The sequence below is a fragment of the Mustela putorius genome, unplaced genomic scaffold (assembly GCF_011764305.1).
Source record: "Mustela putorius furo isolate JIRA1106 unplaced genomic scaffold, ASM1176430v1.1 tig00003972_pilon_pilon_pilon, whole genome shotgun sequence".
In the NCBI taxonomy this organism is placed as follows: domain Eukaryota; kingdom Metazoa; phylum Chordata; class Mammalia; order Carnivora; family Mustelidae; genus Mustela; species Mustela putorius.
Window position 1 is genome coordinate 25,528,088 of NW_025422115.1, and position 24,764 is coordinate 25,552,851.

At 62.4% G+C, this 24,764-nt stretch overlaps 1 protein-coding gene across 1 annotated transcript in view; it reads left to right on the top strand.

The window, feature by feature from the left end:
• The window catches only part of NTSR1 (neurotensin receptor 1), a 39,351-nt gene extending 20,768 nt beyond the window's left edge, over positions 1-18,583 (top strand). The window contains exons 2-4 of the mRNA XM_004759995.3: positions 13,117-13,318; positions 16,610-16,700; positions 18,076-18,583. Coding sequence (XP_004760052.1) covers positions 13,117-13,318; positions 16,610-16,700; positions 18,076-18,325 — 543 coding nt within the window. The 3' untranslated portion in view covers positions 18,326-18,583. The remainder of the gene's footprint in view (positions 1-13,116; positions 13,319-16,609; positions 16,701-18,075) is intronic.
• The last annotated feature ends 6,181 nt before the right edge of the window (positions 18,584-24,764 follow it).

Below are 24,764 nucleotides of genomic sequence, written 5' to 3' on the forward strand. Positions count from 1 at the left end.
GTCCCGTGCACACGTCCTGATTTGGGGGGAGCTGGGGGCCGGGGGGTTGTGCGACTCTCTCCCCCATCCTCGAAATCATCTTCTGAAGCTCTAACTGCCCCTCCTCCTGGGGGGCGGACCGTGTCAGAAGGGGACCCCCAGCAGGTGAGCAGGCTGTGGGCACGGTTAGCGCCGCTTTCCCAAGACGCCGGAGGGTCGCCTCGTCCCCCGTCCGCCCCGTGAGGGCACAAGTGGCGGCCGTCTGCAGCCAGAACCCTGTCTCGGCCCCCAGCACCCAGAGCTGTGAGAAGCGCTGTACTGTGTGTGAACCTCTCGGGCTGGGCCCTTAGTCACAGGGACGCGAGCGGACAGCCCCTCATCTCTCGGTTCATTCACGCAGGAAGCCCTCAGGGGCTCAACGGGCCAGGCTCTGCCCCCACACGGCCGGCTGCGAGTGGGGGACGGCGACGCGCCCGTGTTCAACACAGCAGCTGCGTGCCGGCCGGAGCAACGCCGGCTCTCACTCCCGCCTGGTGCTCCGGCCACACCGGCCGGCTTGCCAGGGCGCCCAGGGGAGAGGACAAGCCTGCCGCCGTCTGTGCCGGAGAGGTCAGCCTGTCCACACCTGGAGCTCTGAGCAGTCCGGCACCCGCCAGCCCCCGGCAGGTACGCAGGTCGCCCTCACGGCGGCAGGTGACAGAGGTGGACGCACCGGGGCAGCGCCAGGCAGGGACGGCCGGAGCCTCTGCCCTCCACGGTGGCTCACGGAGGTTCAGCTCGGTCCCCAGTCGGCAACCAAGACCCAGCGTTGCTTGAAATGCTCCCAAGTGTAACAAATGTACAAATTAGTCTTTTGACAAACACCTTATTAGGAAGGAGATAAAACTCCCTTCACGGCTGGAGGGACAATGCAGCGGGAGTGGCCCTGGGATGAGAGGCCGGCTCCGGAAGCAGCCTCCCCACAAGGCTGAGTGGACTCCGCGGGCGGCCTCTGTCCTGCACGGGGGACAGTGACCCCATGCCCCATGCTTCCCAGGTAGGCCAGCGCTGGGACAGCTGTTGGCAGACGTACAACTACTCAGAGCCGCTCTGTCCATCTGCTCTGTCCAGTCTGTCCCTCCGCTCCGCCCATCTGCCGTAGCTGCTCTGTCTGTCCACTCCATCCGTTGCTCCGTCCGTCCGCTCTAGCCGCTCTGACAGAGACTAGGCACCTCTCAACAGCGGACGTGTGCGCCTCACAACTCCGGACGCTGAGGTCCACGACAGGAACGCAATGGCAAGAGCCCAACTCCCCGATAGCGATGGTGGCCTCTCGCCGTGTCTGCATGCAGTGGACGGGGCGTAGCAGCTCCTGGGGTCTCTGTGACGAAAGCTCCCGTCCCGTCCCATCCCGTGACCGAGTCACCCCCAAGGCCTCACCTCATCCTGGGAGCATGAGCCCAGCCTGTGAAGCTGGGGACACACCGTTCAGTCTGTGGCAGGATCGCCCCCCCGTCGCGTGAGGCGAGCGCACCCCTAAGGCTGGCGTCGGGGTGAAGGGGGACATGCACGGGACGCTCGGGCCGGGAGTGCGAAGCAGGGGAGGCGCTGCCCGAGAACCGGCGCCCCAGCGATCCCTGTTTCGGGTTCGGTTTCATCGTCGGGGATCCGGTCTATGCGCCAGACTTGGCCGCCGTGTTCGACCGCCATCCGGACCACAGAGCCTCGCCCCCAGCCAGCAGAAACCAGCATGGCCACGACAGCCCACGTACTCGCCGGGGAAAGTCTGTTCTGAAACATGGCGCTTCCGCGGCAGACTGAGGTTCCGGAGGCGGCGGCTCTGCTCAGAATCCTGAGGGCCACGGACGAAGGCGGGAGGCCGAGGCGTCCAGCCCCGCACCGTCGTGAGACATTTCAGCGCTCGAGTGACTTCCCTGGTTCTGCATGAGCCGAAGCAAAACAGGAACCTGTATGGGAGCTCAGCGCACAGACACACACACACACACCCAGACACTCATGCACGTATAGGCACGCGAACGCCCCAGAAGCCAGCTGAGGCAGGAACCAGCGTTGGCTGATTGCAGGGATGGAGGCCCCTGAGCCGCCAGCCCCGCACAGCCCTCACGGGACCAGGCGCCCCCGCCCCACCCGGCAGCCAGGGGCTCCCCCGTCTGTTTTTGCACTTGAGTCTGAGCCCCAACAGAGAGCTGGTTCTCTTCTTTTGAGGCTGAAGGACGCGCTGCTGCTTCTTCAAGAAGTCAGAGCCGTGGAGGAGCCTCTCTTCACGGGAAATGAAAACGAAAAGAAACCATCCCGGTCCTCCTGCGCACCCGTCACCCAGCTCCGTGGCACCGCCAGGGGCAACACACCACAGCCCTCATGAGTCGCCTTTACAAAACACCAGGTTCCGGGCAGGACGGCCCAGCCCGCGGCACACGCGGGTCCCAGGGCTCTCCCTGCCTCCTTGGGGCGCCTCGTCGGCACCGGCGTGTGTATTTTCCTTTCTCAAGGGGTGTTTCTCTCCAAAGAGAAAATTCCATGGTGCGGCCCGTGACTCAGGGAGCACACGGTGCCTCCGCCAGCTTCTGCCGCGGCGCAGGACGGCCCACAGCCGTTGGCTCCAGCAGGGACACCGCCTGTCTCCTCCAGGCGGCAGCCGGGTTGGCTCAGCCGGTCTGAGCTGGGCGCAGGTCTGCGTCTGCTGTCATCTGGCGGCTCCACCGGCCGGGGTGAGCCTGAGACGGCCTCCCTCTCCTGTCTCAGTTTGGGGCTGGCTCTTGCCTGGGCCTCGCTGTCCAGGAGACAAATCAGGGTTTCCGCACATTGTGGCAGCCACATTCTGGGGGAACGAGAGCGGAGAACGTGAGCCTGGCTCAGAAGGCTGCATTTCCACGGCACGTCCCAGGTCCCAGCCAGGCCAGCAAGGGGGCGGGCCACAGACTCCCTGTCTCTGTGGGAGGAGCAGCCAGACATGTTGCAAAAGGTGTGTGTCTGGGCTGCGGGACACCATCAGCCGTCTTGGAGGACCCTCCTGCACGGGCCACCAGCAGGCGAGTTCATGACAGTCTTGGTAGTGGAGGGACCCATGACAGTGCCCCATGGCCTGGCCCCAACCGCAAGGCTGGGGCCACCAGTGACAATTAAGGCCAACTCTCAGGAGCTCTGGAGGTCCCGAGGATGGCAAAGGTGCTGGTGGGCAAGCATGCCACTTCGGGGCATATGGGGACTGGTGGCAGCTGGTCTGGGGACAGAGCAGGCGTGGGGTTTGTGCACGTTGGTCAGACACGTTGGTCAGATGTCCCACAGCCCAGAGGGTGGCCTCCAAGGTGTTGTTCCAGTTGTAGGAACGTTCTTTCTCTGCTCGGTCCCCGAAAAGCTGTGGGTTTTCCCAGCAGTTTCTGGTCAATAAGACTTTGTCTCCAGGTGGCTGAGTTCACTGGGATAACAGCAGACCGGCCACGAGAAGCTGAGACCCCCAGCACTGACGCCCGGACTGACCACTGCACGGTGACCACATTGGCACCTTCGAGCGTAGTCTGCCCACTGGCCCGGCCGGCGCAGGAAGCAGGTGCCTCGACAGAGCGAGCCGAGAAAACTCCTCTGACCGTGTAGGGCTGGATCGACAGCAGCAGATCGCCCCGAAGGGTAAATGCCCCGGACGCTGCACACCGGGGACGGGGCTCCCAGAGCCCACAGCGAGCCCCCGCGTCAACAGCAGGAGATCTGCGGCAGCGGCAGCGGGCGCGGGCCCGGATCCGGGGCGGCCGCAGCCCGTCGGGGTGTCCGGCGCGCGTTGCCATGGCAGACGAAGGCAGCGCGTTCGCCCCCTCTGCCCACCTCTGCCCGCACCTTCCCGCCTGCCCGGGCTCGGCGGGAGGGCACCTCCGAGAACCCCAGGCTGCGCTTTCTCTGACTCCACCAGAGCAGGACAAACCCTGTTTCACCAACGCCTCGTGCGGGAGTTGCTGCGGGGACGGACGCTGACAGCCCGCAGACGGCTCCGCGGGAAGGCCTCCGGGAAGACCAGGGAAAGCCAGGGCGTGAGACGTCGCACGAGAAAGAGCCTCGCCTCGTCGCGGAGGCCGAGGGCGCCGTGGGGGAGCCTCTAGCCTGCGAGGACATGCAGTTGAGACGCCGCGTAGGGGTTACTAAAGCGGGAGGAGACGCGCCTCCGAGGAGCCACTGTGCAGCCCGAGAAGCCAAGAGTCTCCCTGGGGTCCCTCCTGGGCTCACGCTGACTGCCTCCTGCCTGCCACTGTCCCCCCACCCGCCTGTCCCTGGGTCCTGCCTCAGCCCCCCAGTTTCTCCCAACTGTCTGCTGCACCGTGCCCGTGGGCACCGCTCTCTGGGCCCGGGTCCCTCCTTGCTCCCCGGCTCTACCCGGTTTTTCACCCCCTCCTCTTGCTTCTGCGACAGCCTTTCGTAATGCGACCCCCACCCAGCCCCCGTGGGCCTGAGGCCCACCTCCTCCCCCCCGTCCGTGCCCCTCATCTCTCGGGGCTCTGCATGAAGATTCCTCCTCCAGAGAACGGCCCCTTGTCTCCACCGGACGGCCTCATGCTCGCCGCCGAGTCGTGCACCTTCCCCGTCCTCTGCACCCACCTCAGTCTGCGCACACTGCCTTGCACACAGCAGATGCTCCGTGAACGCTCGTCAAGGTCAGATAAGGAGGACCTGGGCACCTGGTGCAGAGGACGGAGGGTGGGCTGCTAAACCGGGGGACATAGGTGGACACAAGGGAGGGTGCAGCCCTGGGTGCTGAGACATCGCAAGCGGAGACGCCAGGGCAGGACGTGGGGCTGCCCCAGGCTGGGGCTCCCGAGCTGGGAAGGAGCTGCTGTCCTGGGCCTGTGTCCATCTGATGGCCTGAGTCCCAGGGAGGCCCCGCTCACAGCCTGGTCCCCTCACACCACTTCGGTGGCCGCTGTGCTCCTACAAGAGAAAGGGCTGCCGGTTCCCCGAGCGCAATACCGGGAAATCTCGGCAAACCCTCCCACTGCCTGTCTCTGCTCTCGGGAGCAAGGCCTCCCTGGAGCCCATCAGCCCCTCTGGCCCTCGGGCTCGGAGCACCACCCACGGCAGAGGTCCATGGCCCAGGGCGGTGGGGTCCTTCCAGCAAACCACCCTTCTGACCACGGGAGCTGGAGGCCACAGACCACATTTGTCCTGGTCCTCAATTCATTTCCAGCTTGGACCGTCCCCGTTCCTGAGGACCAGGGTCTTCAAGATGGACCAGCCCACCCCCTGCTTTACCGGCAAGAAGCAGGCCCAGCCTGAGAATAGATGAGCTCAGGCCGTTGGGCCCAAATCCTGGCTGCTTTGCTCTTTGGTACCTAGAATCAGAGAGCTGGGCCCCTGTCACCGCAGCGGCCGGCTCTCGCACGGAGGGCGGCGTGTCTCGGGTCCGTCAGGCCTCTTTACTGTTTCAGAGTCCACGAAAGGAGGGAAGCAGAGTGAGGCCCCGTTGGTCACATGGTCGTGTTCTCTCGGGGGTGGAAGGAGGAATGGTCATCGGGTACCCTGCTCTGGGGTAACCGGGCGGCGGGCGCTCCTGCCTAGCTGAGGACTACAACCCTCGCTGAGTGGGGCTGGGGGGAGCCGTGGCAGGGGACCCCGCCACCGTCTCTGAGGTCACAGCTGCCCTGGGTGGAGGCCCCAGTGGCCACCTGGCAGGGAGAGAGTGAAGCATCGCCGCTGGGAGGGAAGCCAGAGAACAGGGTCCCCGCCGGGCCCCGGAGTCATGTGCAGCCCTAGTTGGGCTTGGGGTGTGGGTGGCCCCTTCCGGCCCTCCTCCCTCGCACTGGCCACCCCACTCCGGGTCCACCATAATCAGATTCACCTAAATCAGGGACAGAGCGTTAATTCTATTGAAAGGAGCTGGGTACAGACCAGATGTCCATGGGAGCAGTGACCAACTCTGCCGGGGGACAGTAATTTGAAATTGGGAAGGAACAGGATATTTGCTGAACTGCCCACACAATTACATGGCGAGAAAACACTGGAGGTCATGGGGTGCAGGTCCATCTGCTGGCGACGCCGGGAGCACAGAGAATAGGGCGGATGTGGAGGATGGTCCCCCGCCAAGCCCTGGCTGTGCACAGCTCTCCTGACCCCGCTGTTGAGGTGCCGTGGACGCCTGCTCCTGCTCTGGCTCGGACTCCCCGCCCCACAGCACAGGAGCTCCCCGTCTCACAGAACCCCCCAGACACAGATGAGGGACCTGCTTAACTGCCTTGACACCCACTCGCGCCAGCATCCGCGCCTGGCCCCCCACCCCACCTGGGTCTTGAGGGGGACCAGGTCCCACGTTTTCCTGGCATGGAGCAGAGCTTCGATGCCCCAGGGTTCTGTCAAAGGCACATGCAAAATCCCCAGGACGATCTGCAGACTTGGCATGACGTGTAATCCCTTGGAGTCTAATTAATTCCCTGCACATTAGAAAAATGCATACTAAAGGCTTAGCAAACCTGATCAAATCAGCAACTGTTTGACTTCTTACGAACTGGGAGCCACCCCACAAGACAGACTTGGTCACCACAAGAACACCGTCGCCATCACGGTGGGAGGGGCGGGGAGGGGCGAGAACCGGGCACGCCTCACGTGCTCCATGGTCTCTGTGTGTCGGTGGCCACCAAGGCACCCTCCTGTCCCCCTCGCAGGCACAGAAGCGGGACCACGCCGCAGGGTTGGCCAGCCACGCACCCGCTCGCTGCTCACTACTCCGCCGTCCTTGTCAACCTGCGTGCTGCTACTTAGCAGATGATTTGAACATTCTCTTGGGCTTTTCAACCAACAGATATTTGAAAACATGGCAAACAGGCCTTCAGCCCACAGCCCTGACAGCTTGCCGCACTGCACAGATGGCTTCCGTGTGGTTTCGAGAGGCGCCGGCTCGACCGAGAGGCAGCTCGCCACCCCAGCTTCTGTGGAGGCTAACGAGCCCCCAACTCTGAGCCAGGGCCAGGCCTCGAGTGCCCCTCCTGTGTACTCCCGGGGAGGGGCCATCCTGCTCCTCCTGGAGGAAGGGACAGGCCTATTGGGAAGCAGTTTCCCTAATCTGATTGAGGGTCTCCCGGCAGCCCAGCTGGAGCCAGCGCGGCAGCACAGCCGGGGGCAGACAGGATGCGGCTCGGTGCGGGGGGCCAGGGGGGGGTCCTCCAGATTCACTCCCAGACTGCAGGGCTGCGGCTGCAGGAGGGGCAGGCAGGGTTGGGGGAAGACCTCCCACACAGGTCACACAGGTTACAGGGGCGCCCCTGCCCCTCATCAGGAAAAGAGACAGGGTGGAGTATTCCTGAGGGTGCCTGCTCCTAGCTGGCTTGGGGTCTCCCCGAGTCCTCCCCACCCCAGCCCAGCCCAGGTCCACCCACCGCAGACCATGACCTCTGGTTAGCCCACCCCTGTCCCCAGAGCAGTCGCCGGCTTTGGTGTCGCTGTCCATGGTGCTGAAGCCCCAGCTTCCTGGGCTGAATCATTCCCTCCCTGGGAGTCCCCAGGAAGTCTGGTCCCTCCTCTCCCAGAAGATCCAAGCCCTAGGGGACCACGGGGACCACGGTGGAGCAAAGGGGAGAGCAAGGAAAGGAGAGAGAAATGGACAGAGGTTCGGCCCGGAGAGATCAGCAAGGAGTCATGAGTTTTGGACTGGAAATTGTTCTCAGAAATCCATACTCACCCCAAAACAGTGTCCTCCCTGGGCAGTTGAGGGCAGGGCTCGTGTCCAGCAAAGTTTCACGGATAAAGACAGAGTGGCCGCCTGCTAGTCCGGCCATTGCCCAAACCCAGGGGACGCACGTTCCTTCCATGCACTCCCTGCCTGCGAGGCGGGAGGTGAGTGCGGCAACTGTGGGTCGGACAGGGTCGGGGCGCGTAGCTGGGTCTGGGCCGCAGCTTCTGTAAAGTGAGAACACCGACAGAGTCCAGCTCGTCCATCCAGTGTGCGTATTCGATGAAGGACGTGCGGGGCACTGAGCTTGCTGTCCGGCTCGCGACAAGCTCTCCGTCCATGCTTAGCTGACGGCTGTGTGTCACCTGGAAGGGGAAGTTGGAGGCCCTCACGGTGTCCTGGTTACATCTGCTTACTAGAGCTGGCAGTGTGGGAAGGATGGTGGTCGGTGAGCTCTGTGGCCGGAAGCAGACTCCTGACCTGTGGAGTCCTCCTCCCTGGGTGGCCCTGCAGACACTAAACGTGACTCATGTGGCCTCTCCAGGTCACACACCCCATCCTCTTCCACCTGTGGGCTCAGACATGTCCACAGCTCCTCCCCAGAAGCCCAAGCCTGGGGCCAGCGCTGACCCACAGTGCAGTGTGCAACTCAACACTAGTCTGTCTTGTTTCCCAGATGTGTGTCCATGTTGGGTGGTGGGTCCCAGCAGTGTCTGCAGCGTCAAGGGGCTTGTTGGATGAGGAATGGAAGATTCTGGGCTGTGTCACCTTGAAGGACCCTTTTCTTGTCTTTGGTCCACCCCTGAAGTGAGGACAAACCCACTGAGCTCCGGTCCCTTGTGCCTCTGACCCTTCCCAGTCCTGGGGTGGGAGCATGCGGGATTTCCATGTGACCATGCGGGCAAGGACCCCAGGCCCCTGTCACGGATGCACACGTAGGAGAAGCAAACCACGTGTCCCACTGACTCCTGTGCCTTCAGTTCAGGAGGGCACGACAGGCGCCTCCCAGCCCTCCCCCCAGGTCAACCTGTAGGGCCTCCATTGGGGTTCCCCCTGGGAACAGTCTCCTTACTTCGCACTAGCTGCTCTGGGCTTGCTTTCTTCGCTCAACTAGTGTCCCGGCCCCACGCCCGGTCGGACTCATCCCTGACGCCAACAGGGCAGCTCCTGGTGTGGATGCACCGTGGCTCACTGGATGGCCGAAGGGTGGGCTCTGGTGCTCTTGCTGGGTTTTTGCTGCTCTGAGGGGTGGTGACACGCCAGGACTCTGGAATGACTCCCATCACTGTCCCTGCTCTCAGCAGCGCCAGAAGAAGGAGCCTGGTGCGTGTTTGCTCGTGTGACGCGATTGCTGGGTCTGAGGAGGGGTTCTGTTCCACCTGGGGACCGACTGCAGGCTGGAGGCCACCCCTCTGAGCCTGGGCCTGGCGGCAGCCGCTCACCTGCCAAGCCAGCTGAGGAGGTCCCAGCACTGTCTCCGTTGGGGAGTTTGGACAAGAAGCTGAACCACCGGGATTCATCCCTTTCCCCTCACTACAGGCTGGTTGTTGAGCCTGGAAGCAGTGTGAGCCCAGGGCCCAGCTCTTTATTTAAATACACGGGTTGAAGTAGAGAGAAACAGGCCACTGTACTACACAAAAGATGGTTCTGCAGAGGAAGTGAGCAGTGGGCGTAGGTGGTTTGAAGGCAGAAGGAGGGGAGCCTCATTGGCAAAGCCGCTCGCAGACGGAGGGCCCCGGGGCTGGGCTCGGCTCCCTGCACCCCCGCCTGCTGCGTGCGTCCCGCAGTACTGGGGGTCAGCCCTCCCTTCCGGCAGACCTTCTGTCCCTAAAGGCAGATTTCCTCTTTATTGCTTCCCGGTTCCACTCCGTCCCCTCACCCGATGACCAGTGCTGGAGCCAGAGACCAGCCCCGAGTCCGCAGACAGGGCCGGCCGTGCCAATGTCTCGGGCGTGCTGGCGCAGTCCCACACTGAGCGCCCCCCACCTGCTTCCTCGGCTCTCCCAGTAACAGCCCGGGCACCCCTGAGTACGGACTGCGCTCACAGCACTGAGCCGAGTGCGCATACTATCCCCTTTAGAAATGAGAAAGCCGGGTCTCGGGGGCCATTCGGGAACTGCCCAAAGCCACAGCTCACCGGCCAGTGCACAGCCAGGTCTGTCTGAGACCAAGGTCCACACCCCAACCAGGCGCCCTTGCTTCCCCGAGGCCAGCCCGCCTCAGGAGTTTCCAGCTCAGGCCTGGGCTTCGGAGCCCAGAGGCCGGGCAGGGAAGGAGGGAGGCAGGAGGCCTCCACAGTCCTGGCCTGGCGCTCAGAAGAGCTGTCCTCCCCCAATCAGTCGGAGCTGGCCAAGCGGTCAGTCAGGGCCATGGGGGATGGAGGACAGGCTCCGGCCTAGGGGTCTCTGGAGGCTCCGGGTCCACCTCAAAGCCACAGAGGGAGACGGGGAGGGGCCAGGGGGACGGGCACACCTGCAGGTGCGGTGGGACAGGAATTTCTCCTGGGGCCGAGAGAATGTTTTTTTCCATCATTGATTTTTTACAGCAAAATTTACAGCAGCGCCGGGATGACTATTTCCCAAATTCCCACAGCGGAATGTCTGTGATGAGAGTAGGCTTTCCGCGATTCTCCTGGCGGTCGCCTGGCTTTGATTTCCACATTTTCATCTTCACTCCATCCGGATTTTTGGTGTGGGATCTCTGAGCTACGGGACAAGCTTCGAGACCCCATTCGGATGGTCCTAAGGGGAATAAAGAAGCCTTTACCTGAGGAAGAACTAGAAGTCTGGCAGCGGCGGCCAGCGGCTGGATCCCGGAGCTCGAGCAATGCCCTGGGTGTCCTCCTCCCCCTCGGGCTGGGTTCTTCCGGGCCGGGCTCCTTACGGGCTGGGAAAATGGTACCAAACCTGACAAAGGCATCTTCCCTCTCCGCCGCGGGCTCAGCAGGACAAAGAGGTCGTGGCTCCTTCCTGAATTAAAGGCCTGCTGGAGGGTGAGCCACCGCGTAGAGGGGTGGGCGGTTTCAGGGAAGCAGCGGGGAGGTCCCGGGAAGGGGACAGAGGCTTTCTGGCCGTCACCCACCCGCTCCCGCCTGCTTAGATGCCGCACTTGGCCTCGTCGGGAGCCATTTCTGGCCTCTGCTGCGCCGCCCATCTCTTTGTCCGTTCATCTGTGCCAAATTGTTCTCGCAAATTCTCTGTTTCATGGGTGGGGTGGTTGATAAGTGGGTGGTAAGTTGACAGTACTGACCCATCGCTGTTCCTTTCCAGGACTTTCCTGGCCGCTATTACATTATGTCTCTATTTGAATCTTAGAATCAGCCAGTCTGTCCCCAGGCCTTCTGTGTTATTGGGACAAATGCGTGGGCCAGGCCCGGCACCCATCTTTCGTCCCCTGCCTGGGGAGGCCCCGGCTTCCCGCACCCGAGCCCTCCTGCCCTCCTGTGCTGACAGGACAGCATCCCCAGAGATTGTCCACGAGGCTCACCAGACGTGGTCCTGTTGGCTCATGGTGAGAGGGTGGGCTGCTCCCCGTTCCCAGAACCAGGAGGCAGGAAGGAGCCCCCAACCACGCTGCAAGCTTTGGCAAGAGAAGGCAAGCCCCAAGGTCATGTGTCCCCCCAGGGCTTCCACAGCCAGTTGCAGTCTCGGTCTCCAGGCTGGAGGGGTGGGGGACTCGGGGAAAGACCCCTGCCCTCTAGCAGCCGGCGCTGGCCTGAGCCCGCGATCAGGGCAGGCCTGCGGGTCAGGCCGCTCCTCGGCCCGGCCTTCAGCAGCAAGGGCCTGGACCTCTTCCAATGGGGAATCCATGGGGGCCTCCGAACAGACCCCAGAGGCCCCCGAGCTGGGCCCTGCCCATTGCTTACACCCCCACTGGCCCTTGGAGGTGGCCGTGTTTACCGCCTGTGCTCAGCGGGGTTTGGTATCTCAATGTTTTGACATTTAAAATCTGTGTTGGATACATTCGTTCTGTTTAAATTGTGCCGGGCCGAGGTGAGTCACAGGGAATTAGTCTGTCTCCTGGGCCCAGAGCCGACGTCCTGCTGCACCCCGGCCCGGCTTCCAGCCCAGGAGCAGACCCAGAAACCTTCCTGGAGTGGCCTCTCTGCCCCTGTCACCTCCCCACTGGGAAGGGGCCCCACCGGGGAGCTGCCCCCCGGCTCGGCAGACACAGGAGAGAAGGGTGCCGGCGTGGGAGCTGTCAGGAACGCGGGGGCCTTTCTCTGGCCTGTGTGTCCTCCCGTTCAGCAGGGCCTTGTTCCAGTGGAACTGGAGCTGACCCTCAGGCCACTGCCTCCTGGGAGGTCTCGTGGCCTCCCGGGTGGGGCCTGGAGCACCGTGAGGGTGGGCAGGCCCTCTGCAGGTCTGAGCTGGAGGTCTCAGCTGGCGTCTGCTCAACGGAGCAGGCATGGGAGTCTGCCCTGTTCTGGACAGACGCCCGACCGCCAGGAGGGCCCAGAGGAAAGCTGCCCGCAGCCAGGGCGGCCGCTGGGTCTGGCTGGGCTCTGCGTGTGTGAGCAGGACAGAGGTGCGGCCGTCCTCACCCAGGGGAGACCGTCTCCGTCAAACGATTGAGGGTCCTCGGGCTGCAGGCAAACCCGGTTAGGGGTGGCAAGAGGGGCCGCCTGGAGCCCGGGGAGGCCCCGTGCAGACCCCTGGAACTTCCCAGGGAGTCAGAGCTGCCAGGCCGGAGCCAGTGCAGGCGGCCTCTCCAAGGGCAGCCAAAAGCCTCTGTGAAGGTGAAGTTCAAAGGGAGCCCACAGAGCAGCTTGGCAGGGCCTGGGACGCGCCCCTGTGACTCCCCTGGCAGGCGAGGTCACCCAGCCCCTGCTCGGAGCAAGGGGCCACAAAACCTGCCCTGGGAGGTGATGCCAGTTTTAGGACCAGCCCCAGGGGATACCTGTTCCCCGTCACACACCACAGCCACCCCTCAGAGGGGCTGCAGGGATTGGTCTTAGCCTGGTGTCCTGGAAGGGCCTGGTCAAGTGTAGCCCAGCCCCTCGGACTGTCCGGGCCTCAGCTTCCCCGGATACAAATGATGTGGAAGTTAGAGGTGCTCGTGAGAAACTCTTTTCGAGGAGCTGAGGGGCCGTGGGTGGGGCAGGAGAAGGGTCTCGCCTGTTTGTCCAAACATGGGCTGTCCGTATACGGGAGGGCTGCTGGGCTTGGCCATCCTGGAGGACAGCCCGGGGCTCGGGGACTGCAACCATGACGCGTTGTGTCCTGACCTGGGAACATCGAGCCCAGCCCTTCACCACAGCGAGGACACACCAGAGTTTGTGCCCCGCACTGTCGGTAGGCTGAGCCCTGTGCTGAGGGGTTTGCCGACGTGGCAGACGGTCTGGGAACCCTTCTGAGCCCGGGGTGGGTGGGAAGCCAGTCTCCCCCGGAAGACCAAGCACCTTCCATACTCCAGGTCCCAGCCTGGTGGGGCAGAGGGCGGGTGGTGTCCCCTCCACACCAGCCTGACCGCTGTCCTTCCCTGCCTCTGTGCAGATCAATACCTTCATGTCCTTTGTGTTCCCCATGGTGGTCATCTCCATCCTGAACACCATCATCGCCAACAAGCTGACCGTCATGGTCCGCCAGGCCGCTGAGCAGGGCCAGGTGTGCACGGTGGGGGACCAGCACAGCTCCTTCAGCATGTCCATCGAGCCTGGCAGGATCCAAGCCCTGCAGCACGGCGTCCGGGTCTTACGTATGTAACCTCTGGGCCCTTAGGGATGGGTGGCAGCTGGGGGCCAGCAGAGCAGCAAGCCTCATGCCCCCAAACAGGGCCGAGTTTGAGACCCCGGCAACGGAGCAGCCCCAGTAGACTTAGAGCCTGACTGCACCCACTCATCTGCCCGCCACCACCCAGCCATCTCGGTCCACCATCTGCCCACCCACCAGCGGATCTGTCCACCCAGCCATCCCTCCGTCCATTTGTCCGTCTGTCCATCCATCTCTCCCTTCTTCTGTACGTCCATCCATTGACCCATCACCCATTAACCGTCCGTCCATCCTATCACTCACCCATTCACCGATTCCCAAGGCTCCCGAGCACAAACTCAGGTCAGGCCGCTTGCTCTCACAGCCATGGGGCGCAGAGGTGTGGGTTACCGTGTGTGCCGAGAGCCCGATGCCGGCTGGAGAGACGTGAAGTGCAACCCCCCGGACGGCGGCCCACACTCTAATAAGGAAGCCTGAAGACCAGCCCTTAAAAAGGCCCCAAGCCAGCCCCCTTCACAGGAGAGCGCAGGGTCGAGCTTGCGCTCTTGCGGGTCGTGGTGCTCCCTGTGGGGGTCCCTGGGCCTGGCTCGTGCCCAAAGGCGGCATCCTTGAGGAGGGCTCTTGCTCAAAACACCCCGCCCCCCAGTCCCCACTGCTGAAGCAGCCCCACCCAACCCAGCCCCCACCCCGACCCCGACCACCTGCCTCGTGCTTCCCAGCAGCCCTCCCAACTGCTGTCATCCTGACCCCAGCAGACGGCCACCTGCCCCGCAGCAGCCACTGTTTCTTGGAAGAGTCCCAGAGCTGCACCATTCAGTCTGGGAATATGACCCAGACCCCACACACAATTGTAAATGCTCTAGTAACCACATTGTTTAAAGAAGAAATAGATAAAATTCATTTACATAATTAATTTGGGCTAATATTTCCAAAGTCTTGTCATTTTGGCATTAGTCATGGTAATAGTATAAGAGCATTCCTCAGCCCACAGTAACCTTGTGGCCAGTGACCAACAGGCTGTGTCCAGGGGTCAGCAACACCGCCTTCGCTTCCGCTGTGTCAGGGACAGGCTTCCTGGAACATTCCAGTGCCTCTGACCCGTCTCCTGCCACCAACAGGTGGCCCTCCCATCATGGGGTCTCCCCCAGGCCAGGTCTCCTGGGCCAGATGGGTCAGGGCAGCCGCCAAGGGGCCCGGGCCCCCAAACCAAGCACCTGCTGCGGGTTCCCCCCATGTCCCAAGATGAGGATACACCATGTCCAGGACGAGCTTCTCTTGGCACCAGGACAGCCCAGCCAGCCCCAGGTTCTCCCAAGTGGCTTTTTTATTGCTTTCTTTTTCACTGTGGTGGAATGCACCTAGCACGCGATTTGCGGTCTGGACCGTCTGTAAGTGTCCGTTCAGTGGCATTACATACGTTCATGCCATCGGTCTCCAGAACATTGTCATCTTACCAAACGGAAACTCTGTCCCCGTAAAGCACTAACTCCCCGGTCACTCTTCCCCAAAGCCTGACAACCACCCCCTCCTCTCTGTCTCTATGAATTCGGCCACTCGAGGGGCCGAGGTAAGTGGGATCATCTTTTTATGCCTGGTTTATGTCTCTGAGCACGATGTCCTTCCGTTTGCCCAAGTCGTGGCAGGTGGCAGAACGTCCTTTCTTTTTAAGGCTGCGCATACTCCAGGGTCCAGACACGCTGCGTTTACCCGCCGGGTGCGTGGACACCTGGTTTGCTTCCGCCTTTTGGCCGTCGTGAACAGGGCCACGGGCGAACAAACATTGGGTTGAGTCCCTGCTTTCAATGCCTTGGGGATTATACCCAAGGGCAGAATTGTTGGCTCATAGAGTAATTCTATTTTTAATTTTTGAAGAACTGCCATACTGTTTCCCAAAGTGGGTATTTTGGATACCCGCCGGACATCCAAAGTGGACATTGCATTTTGCATTACCACCAACCCTGCAGAAAGGCTCTCATTTCTCCACATCCACACCAAAAATCACCATTTTCTCAGGCTGTGGGAGTTGGTTTGTTTTATAGAGCCATGGTGGGTGTGAGATGGCACCTCATTGTGGTTCGGGTTTGGATTCGTCGCAGGGTGAGTGACGAGCACGTTCCCATGTGCTGAGTAACCACTTGTGTGTCTTTGGGAAAATGTCTGTTCAAGTCCTTTGCCCATTTTTATTTATTTTTTTAAAAAGATTTTATTTACTTGACAGAGATCACAAGTAGGCAGAGAGAGAGGGGGCAGCAGGCTCCCCGCTGAGTGGAGAGTCCAACGCAGGACTCGATCCCAGGACCCTGAGATCATGACCTGAGCCGAAGGCAGAGGCTTTAACCCACCGAGCCACCCTGGTGCCCCTTGCCCATTTTTAAACACATAATTGGGTTGTTTCATTTTTGCTGTTGCCTTTTCATGCTCTGTGTGTCCTGGATGTTAATCCCCGATCAGATGTGTGATGGAGTGTTCTTTCCTGTTCTGTGCATTAACTTTGCACTCTGTTGCCTGTGTCCTTTGGTCCTAAGCACTCACTGCTGGACTCAGTGTTGTCAAATTGGTGCCCATCATTTTGCTCCAAGAATTTTGTACTCTTTGCTACACTTAGATCTTTGATCCATTTTGAGCTAATTCTGTATATGGTGTGAGGTAGGGGTCCAGTTTCCTTCTTCTGCACATGGCTGTCCCATTTCCCCAGTATTGTTTCTGGCACAGTGGTCTGGGCAGCCTTGTAGGAAATCGTCTGCCCATATTAGTGAGGGTTATTTCTGGACTCTCTGTCCCGTGGTCTCTGTGTCTGTCTTCAGGCCGATGTCCCACTGTTCCAACCACTGCCGCTTGGTGGTGGGTTTTGAAACCGAGACATGAGAGTCTCCAGCTTCACTCTTCTCCCTCGAGTTGTCTCAGGGGGTCCCTCAAGTCTCCCCGTGGATCTTAAGACAGGTTTTTCTTTTCAGCAGGAAACACTGTCAGCATTTTTTTTAAAGATTTTATTTATTTATTTGATAGACAGAGATGACAAGTAGGCAGAGAGGCAGGCAGAGAGACAGGAGGAAGCAGGCTCTCCAAGGAGCAGAGAGCCCGATGCGGGGCTCGATCCCAGGACCCTGGGATCATGACCTGAGCCGAAAGCAGAGGCTTTAACCCACTGAGCCACCCAGGCACCCCCACCGTCAGCATTTTGAGAGAGGTGGCAGAGTCTGTGTTAGCTGCGGGTGACGTTTTAACCGTGTTCAGTCTTCTGTGCGCAGAATAGGACCCATGTCTCTCTGTGTCTCAGGGGCCGTGGTCATCGCCTTCGTGGTCTGCTGGCTGCCCTACCATGTGCGGCGGCTCATGTTTTGCTACATTTCTGATAAGCAGTGGACCCCGTGAGTACTGGGAGCCTGGGGCAGAGCCGGGAGCCTTGGGCTGGGAGCAGCTCATCCCGCGGGTTGGCATGGGAGGTGGGGATGCTGAACAGAGAAGCTCAGGACAAGGGTGCAGGACACATGGGTTCGTGGTGTGGCCGCAGATGGGTGGGGGAAGGAAGGAAGGCCACGGAGGGACAGATGCCACGGGACAGGTTATAGCAGAAAAGGAAAGCAGCCCCTAAGAGAGGGGGAATGAGACAAGTTTAGAGACGTCTGGAGAGCAACAGGAAGGGCTGGCTCTGCTGGGCGGGGGGGGACAGCTATGTGGGCGCCCTAGACCACCTCCACGCTGGGAAAGTTGCCAGGAGGACTCCCTGGACTCAGGGAGACCCACACCCTTGCTGTGCCCTGTCGTACCCCAAAGACACACGGCAAATCAATAAAAGGAAAAGCCTACGGAGGGGAGGGGAGGGGAGACCAGGCACAGCGTCCAGAACCCCCTCCCGGCTATCTGCCCCGGAACGAGCTGAGACCCCGTGTGAAATGCTGTCTCCCGGGAAGCTTGCCAGAGGCCCGGCACCCAGGGCGTCTGCTGGGGCCGGTCATGGGGGCACCCCTGGCTGGCGGGGGCCCAAATCCCAGACTCCCGGCGGGGAGGAGCTGCTCAGCATCAACCCCGCTGTTGGCACAGACAGTTTAGGCCCGGAGAGCCCCACCTCTCAGGACGGAGAATCCCTGAAATCCACGCTCCCAGACAGCGGCGAGGCTAGCCTGGCCAGCAGGCCCCTCTGAGACGGCAGCCCTGGGCCCACCATGTGAGCTTTTCTCTGTGCAGCTCAGAGCCCGGGGTGCAGGTTCTTTACAGTGACGCGGAGCTGGCGGGGAGGGCAGATTGAGGGCAGAGGAGGAGAAGGGCAGGGAGCAGAGCCCCAAGGTAAAGGGTTCTTGAAACTCAGGGCTGCCTGCTGGGAAAGTGGTGAGGGAGTGAGATGCCTGTGAGTGGAGGCAAGCAAGCTGAGGGAAAGTTATGCAGCTGCCCGGGAGGCAAGGAGGGGGTTCCTGCCCTGGCTGTTCGGTGGAAGCTGGAGACCAGCACGCCCTATAGCCCAGGCGTGCCAGGATTCTGCTCAAGGAAGGGCAGCCCAGGTGCCATGCAGGGAGAGGTGGAGACGGGCCCAGCAGGGCTGCCACAACCCGGCTGAGCCGACTGGTGCCAGCAGGAATGTGAGCAGAACGTCCAGCTTCTCCAGAGAAGCCAGAACCTGAAATTTACTAGGAAACATCCGCACGTCAAAACATTTACAAGGAGTTTTTACGATTCTTGTCCCAAGCCAGCGAGGGTCCGCGGCTGCGAGGCCGTGCAGGCCTGAGAGCCTCTCCCTCGTCCCCGCAGGTTCCTCTACGACGTCTACCACTACTTATACATGCTGACCAACGCGCTCTTCTACGCCGGCTCTGCCGTCAACCCCATCCTCTACAACCTGGTCTCCGCCGGCTTCCGCCAGGCCTTTCTGTCCACACTGGCCGGCCTCTGCCCGCTGTGGGGACGCAGGAGGAAGAGGCCGGCCTTCTCGAGGAAGACCAACAGTGTGTCCAGCAACCACACCTTCTCCAGCAACGCCACTCGGGAGACGCTCTATTAGAGCCGGGGTGGGGCCCAAGGAGGGGCCGGGAGAGCCGGGGAGGGGTGGCCACGGGGCTCCCTGCCCCCACCCCCAGAGCTGGAATGGGGCTCAGCGGAGGCCTAGGACCTGGCGCCCACCCCCAGAGGCCCCATCTCTTTCAGCGTCTCCATCAGCACCCCGCACCCCTCCCTCCACACCTCTTTGAAAACCAGGAGAGATCGCTCCTCTCCCAGATCCAGAGAGGGCCTCTAATCAGAAGAAATTACTGGTGGCTGAGAGGCAGGCTCCTTTGTTCCCACACCGCTGGGTGTCAGGACAGAAATGAAAGGCACCGGCCAGGCTGGGCAGACGCGGGGAGGCAGCGGCCCCGAGAGGCCAGGGCGCCGGGAGGAGCCTGGCTGGTGGGGCTGCCACCGCCCTCCGCAAGGAGAAGGGCGCAGGATGGCAGGGATCCGGACTCCCACCTCTCCAAGGGCGATTCCTAGGAAGCTTTGGTCTGCCCCGAAGGACAGCACAGGGGTCCCGTGGGTCAGGCACTGGCCAGACCCAGGCCTCCCCCTCCTCCCTGCCAAGACGGCCAGGCTCTACCCAGACGCCCGCCCACTGGGAGCTGGCCTGGATGTCTGCTTGGCTTGGCAGGGGCGAGGTCAGTCTTGCCTCCTGGTACCTGCCGTGCATCCCAAGCCAGGCCGTGTGTGCCCCGGTTGCATGGGTGAGCTTCCTGAGGGGAAGGGCAGGCTCCCTGAAGAGCAGAGGCCATGGCCAGGTCCCAGAGGGAGGCCATTGGTAGGGACTAGGCCACAGGTGAGGGGGAGGGGCCGTGGGTCCAGGCAGCTCCCTGGGCCAGCAGCCAGCATCATTTGTCACAGCCCCAGGCCCCAGGCCGCAGCCCCAGCCCCAGGCACCCGGGAAGGCAGGGGTCTCCTTGATCTGTAAGAGCTGGTCTCCAGACAGGATGGCCTCCTGGCCTTGCCCTAGAAGGTCCCCTGAGCCAGGGGGAGACAGATCCCAGAGGAGCTGCCCAGAACAGCGAGAGGTCTGGAAAATGAAATGCAGGCTTTTTTAAAGTAGGTTCTCACTGCCCTGAAGGGGGACTGTTAGGCAGATGGCCGTGAGCCTCCCTGACTCAGGACACAAGAGGCCTGGTCCGAGTGCCCCCACCCCAAAAATGGCAAGCTGGTAAGTCTCCATGGTGGCTTTGGATCTGGACCCCCGACTTGAACTCTACAGGATCCTTCTCCAAGCCACAGGACCTTTCCGGGCAGTCGGCTGAGCGCCGGTCCTTGGGCACAACCCAGGGGCCATCCGCAAGGGGAAGTAGGCCAGCCCGGACCTCACGCATAGGCGCCTGCTCCGGGTGGGCGAGGGGGCCACTGGGCCCTGAGGGGCGGGCAGCGAGCGGCCATCAGTTGGGCAAAGGCTGAGGCGAGGCCCAGGCGGTGGGCATTGGAGCAAGAGCCTAGACTCCTTCTGAGAGACCCTCAGACCCCCCTCCCCGACCCAGTGTTTGGCACCTCGGGCACACCTGCTACTCGGAGCCTCGGTTCTGCCCCCAACAAGTGCACGTGGCCGTTCGGCCCTCTTTCGAGGCTGACAGTGTGGGTCCTGGAGGACGCCGCCCGGAATGGACAGAAGAGATAGCTCCCCAGGCTGGGGGCAGAGTTGACGTGGGATGGGGAGCTCCCGCCAGCCCAGACCCGCCCAGACGCAGCTGGGACAGGGTCTGTGCTGTGGCCCCAAGCCCATTTTACTGTTGTGGTCCGCACGATCCCATGTCTGTGCCCCGTGCAGCCCCGGGGCATCGGCGGTTGGCTGCGTCATGCTGTAGCCCCCACCCCCAGCCAGACTCAGCGGCCAGCATGCCTGGTCACTAGTGATGCTGAAAGCCCTTCGTGTCGCTCACACGCGCTCCCAGTCCTCACCACCACACCCTGCCATCTGCAGGAACAAAGCCCTGAGTGTCTCTGTAAAGGAGGCGGTGGCCGCCGCGGCCGGCGTCTTCTGTTGGGGCTGGGGGACCTGCAGGCATCTGTTCACTCACTCACTTACTCAGTGGGCACGCATGGGCACAGCAGACAGCCCTGCCTGGGCGCTGGGGCCAAAACCACACAGGCTTTGGCCACATCTCCCCAAGGCTGGGGAGACTGGGGACTGATTCCCCTGCTCTGGTCCTGCCCCCACCGTAGTGTTGAGAAGCAGCAGGAGAGGAAGGAATGTGTGCAGAAGAAAACCCCGTACACCATGGGGTCCCCTCGAGGCCTGACGTCAGGGAGACCCGCGTCCGTGCCGGCTGTGTGCCCAGCACCTTGCCTGCCCTGAGCCCGGTTTCTCACGCCACGGGCCGGGCACAGAGGAGGCCCCCTGGCGGGCATGCAGGGTCCTACACTCAGCCCTCCAGCCCAGGAAACAGGGAAGCAAGTCAGCTTCCCCCCAGGACTCAGTGGTGGGGGGATCCCCTGGGGACCCACCCCTGACATAGCCGGCCCCGCCCACCTCCTCTCCAGCCTCCCCTGCTAGGCCGTTGCCTCTCACTCGCGCATCCCCGCGGGGCCGGCCTGCAGGACGAGCAGCATCCTCCCGGGCCGCGGGGCTCCAGGGAGGGCCCTCCGCAGCCCCCGTGTCCTCGACCGGAGGGGCCGGCTGGTCTCAGAACCACCATGCGCCCGGCGCGCCAGCTTGGAGGTCCCAGCCCAGCCCGTGTGCACGCAGAGAAGCTCCTGGACCCTGGGGCGGGGGGGCACCGGCTGCAACAGCCTCTCTCGCCCAGCCCCCTGCGTGGCCTTCCGTCTGTCCCTCCCTCGCTCCCCTGCTGGGTGCAGAGTGCCACGCCCACGCCCCCCTTTGGTCACTCACTGGCTGGCTCACCGCGGGGAGCTCCGCGACGCGGCCTCGCTGCTCAGCTCTGGCGGCCATGGGCACAGGCGTGAGGCTCCAGAGGCTCCAGCTCCGCCGCAGGCGTCTCCGGCCTCTGGTCAGCAGGGGAGTCCCGGACGCGCCTTCATTCCCAGGGTGAGGGCCTCACCGGCCAGCTCCAAGGGGTGCACTGACATCTCACAAGAATATCCAAAGGAATGAAACTCTAATGGTAGACGTTCAGGCCAACCAACGAGGGGAAAGTTGGGGGACAGTGGGCAGGCAGTCTGCAGCCCAGACCCCATGTCCGTGCCACCGTCCCAGGAGACCAGAGCCCTACGCCCTCCGGCAAGTTTCCTGAGCTTGGACCCCTGTTGCCCCTGTGCACAGGAGACGAGTCCCCCCTCCTGGTTCTCCTAGAGGCACCCTGGCCTATGACCATCGCTAAGCAACAGGAGGAGAGCTTGGGAGAGAATTTACACACTTGAAGGAAGAAAAAGACGGCCGTCAGCCTGGGCCTGCCGCTGGAGCCCAAGCGCAGGAGGTGCCCCCCCCCATGCCACAATCATGATCTCAATTCCAGTTTTCATCAGAACTCCATGGAAACCAGGTCTAGGCTGAATTTGTGAAGGGCATGACGCTATAGAGTCGGGGACAAGGGCAAAGCCAGGAACCAGAGTCGGGAAGGGAGGAGCCCTGCGCTGCACGTTGAGGGGACACATGTGTGTGCACATGGGCACACACGCACACACATGTGCCCACACGCGAGGGCACCGGCCCTTTGTCCCATTGGGCCTCCTGCTGTGGCTCCGAGAGGCCCAAGGCCCAGCTCCTGAGGGGCAGACGCCCGATGCCTGCGTTCATCTCTGGGCAGAGCCATGTGAGGGCCTCGCGCTGCTCTAGGAAGCCCCTGGGGAGGCCCAGCCAGACCCAGAGCCAGGGCAAGACCCATCAGCTCAGCCCCAGCCACCCCGACCTGTCACCTCTGACAGGGCCCCTCCAGGGCGGCGGCAGGGACCGGTGCCTCACTCACCCTGTGGCCCTGGGAGCAGCCCGCTCACACAGAGGCCCCAAGGCCCACACCCCAGGAAGCTTTTTTTTTAAGGTTTTATTTATTTATGAGAGAGAGAGAGGGAACACAAGCAGGGGGAGCAGCAGAGGGAGAAGCAGGCTTCCCGCTGAGCAGGGAGCCCCATGCGGGACTCAGTCTCAGGACCCCAGGATCATGACCTGAGCTGAAGGCAGACGCCTCAACACTGAGCCCCCCAGGCGCCCAGGGAGCCTTGTTCTCATCCCCAAGTACGGTTCTCGCTGTCTTGTCTCAGCTGGGAATTGAACAGGAGGCCCTGGGGCTGTCACTCAGGACACCGTGAGAAATGCCGGCCCCGCCTGCAGGGTCTCAGTCAGACCCTGCCCGCACCTGCCGATCTTGGCCTGCACGGAGCCGGATGCTCAGAAAATCTAACAAACTAACCAAGAAGCAAACATCCACATCCCTCCCTGTTTCTTGCTGGGGGGGCCACAGGGCCTCTCTCCACAGGGCCAGGGGCAGGGGTCGCGTCGCTAAAACATGGCGCCCAGACGACCCAGACACACAAGGTGAACCCGAGGCAAAGTCGGACCCACTGTGGTGTCCCCTGGAATGACAGGCCCGGAACGGCCGTCACCTGCACAGCTCAGCAACCCTCTGTCCCTCCGCCCCGAGCAGAGGGCGAGCAGCCAGGCACACGTGCCCAGAACATTCTGGCAAAGCATCCCTGTCAGGAAGTGATCCTGTAGGTGAGGATGGATGGTAGCCCAGGGGGCCACAGCCGGCCTGGGTGCAGCTTGGCGTGGCGTGAGTGCCCAAGTCCCCCGCCCCGAGCATCCCCTCGGGGACTTGCAGCTTGGCCAGAAGCCCTGAGGGGTGCTGGGGCCACTGTCTCCCGGGAAGCAAGAAGCTCCCCAGGACTCTGCCTCCCAACGTCCCATCCGGACCAAACTCCACAAAGGACACGTCTCGGTCTCTTGCCAGCCGCCCCTCAGCTTGGAGGTGCCCTGCACAGCCCCGCTTGCCTCCCAGGACCCACAGGTCCTCTGCGCCGCGGGCCGGTGGGCATCCCAAGTTGGGGGCTCCCCCTGCCATCACTGTGGGGGAGGGAAGTCCCCCGCCCCCAACCTCTGGGACTGGAGGCCCAGCAGCCTCCCACCCCTGTAAGAGAGGCGGCTCAGACGAGCACGTGAGTCGGAGTCCCCGGGTGCCGGACAGCGGGGGACGCTCTGGGTACCGTGCGCAGCCCGGGTGCCACGTGCAGGCTGGCCCCTCCCCTCCGCAGCCAGGTGCCCTCCTAGGATTGCCTCTCTGACAAGCAGCGGGGGGGGGGGGGACACGCAGTCCCTTGTCCCAGGGTGGGTGAGACTCAGGGACTGGTCAGACCGGAGCTGGGAGCTGGGAACGGAGGGTCCCCCCGGCAGCTCCCGCCGCGCTCACCTCGCGCCTGGATCTGTCCTCGGGCGGTTCCGCCTGCAGGAACGACCCTGCTCTTTGCTCTTTGCTTTCCGTCCAGGGTGTTCTGCTCTTGGTGACCCGCGGGACAGAAAGTGCCTCTGGCTTCTCCTGTCCCACTTGGAGCTATAAATGGGCAACTTGCCCGTTCCACGTCCGACATCTTAGAGCCGGAGCCGAGTCCGCTCGCGGTGGGGCACCAGCGCCTTCCCAGCGCGGGAGACGATGTTCCGGACGGACACACCGGCGCATGCGGGTGCTCGGGAGGCCATTTCCAGCCCTTCCCTCTCCCAGGGAGCTCGAGCCCGGCCCGTCTTCCACTTCGCTCCTGCGCACCTAACCCCTTCCTCCCCACGGTGGGTCGGAATCTCCAGCCGCAGGGTTTGTGCCTTTTTCATTTCACTGCTACAGCCACACGCCTTCTGCAGCACCGTGCGAGTGCCCGTCCCTCCGGCGGCCAGCGCTCACCCCGACACTCTGCAGTCCCGTGAAAAGAAGGTTCTGGGAGTGTGTTCTGTGACACTGTCTGTCTGCCACCGGCAGGTCAGAGGAAAATGGCCTCACTGAAGCTCTAGGATGAGCCATTTCCTGTGATCTGCACGGGGAGCCCGGCCCCCGGGTGCCTGACGCACACACTTGAGCACCTGCAGCCGCCGGCTTCCCCATCTAGGCTGTGGGCTCCTCAGGGAGCACAAGGGCTTCGGGAAAAGAAGGGGACCTGGACCCGGAGCTGCTTATTTGCACAGGTGAGGGGGACTGCAGCCCCAACCGACCCCTCCTGGTCCCACTGGACGTGACTCCTGACTCGCCCCTTCCAAGCAGAGTCTCACCTCTCAGCAGCGATTTCCCCGCCTAGACGCTCCCCGGGAGGGTCTTTGAGACCACGCTCACCCTCTCTGAGTGTTTGTGTGTCTTGTCAACGTGATATGTGCTGGCTCAGAAATACTAAATAAAATCATCATAATAGTAAGATATTTGGGCGTCTGGGGGCTCAGTTGTAAAGCCTCTGCCTTTGGCTCAGGACATGATCCCAGGGTCCTGGATCGAGCCCCGCATTGGGCTCCCTGCTCAGAGAGAAGCCTGCTTCTCCCTCTCCCCCTGCTTGTGTTCCCTCTCTCG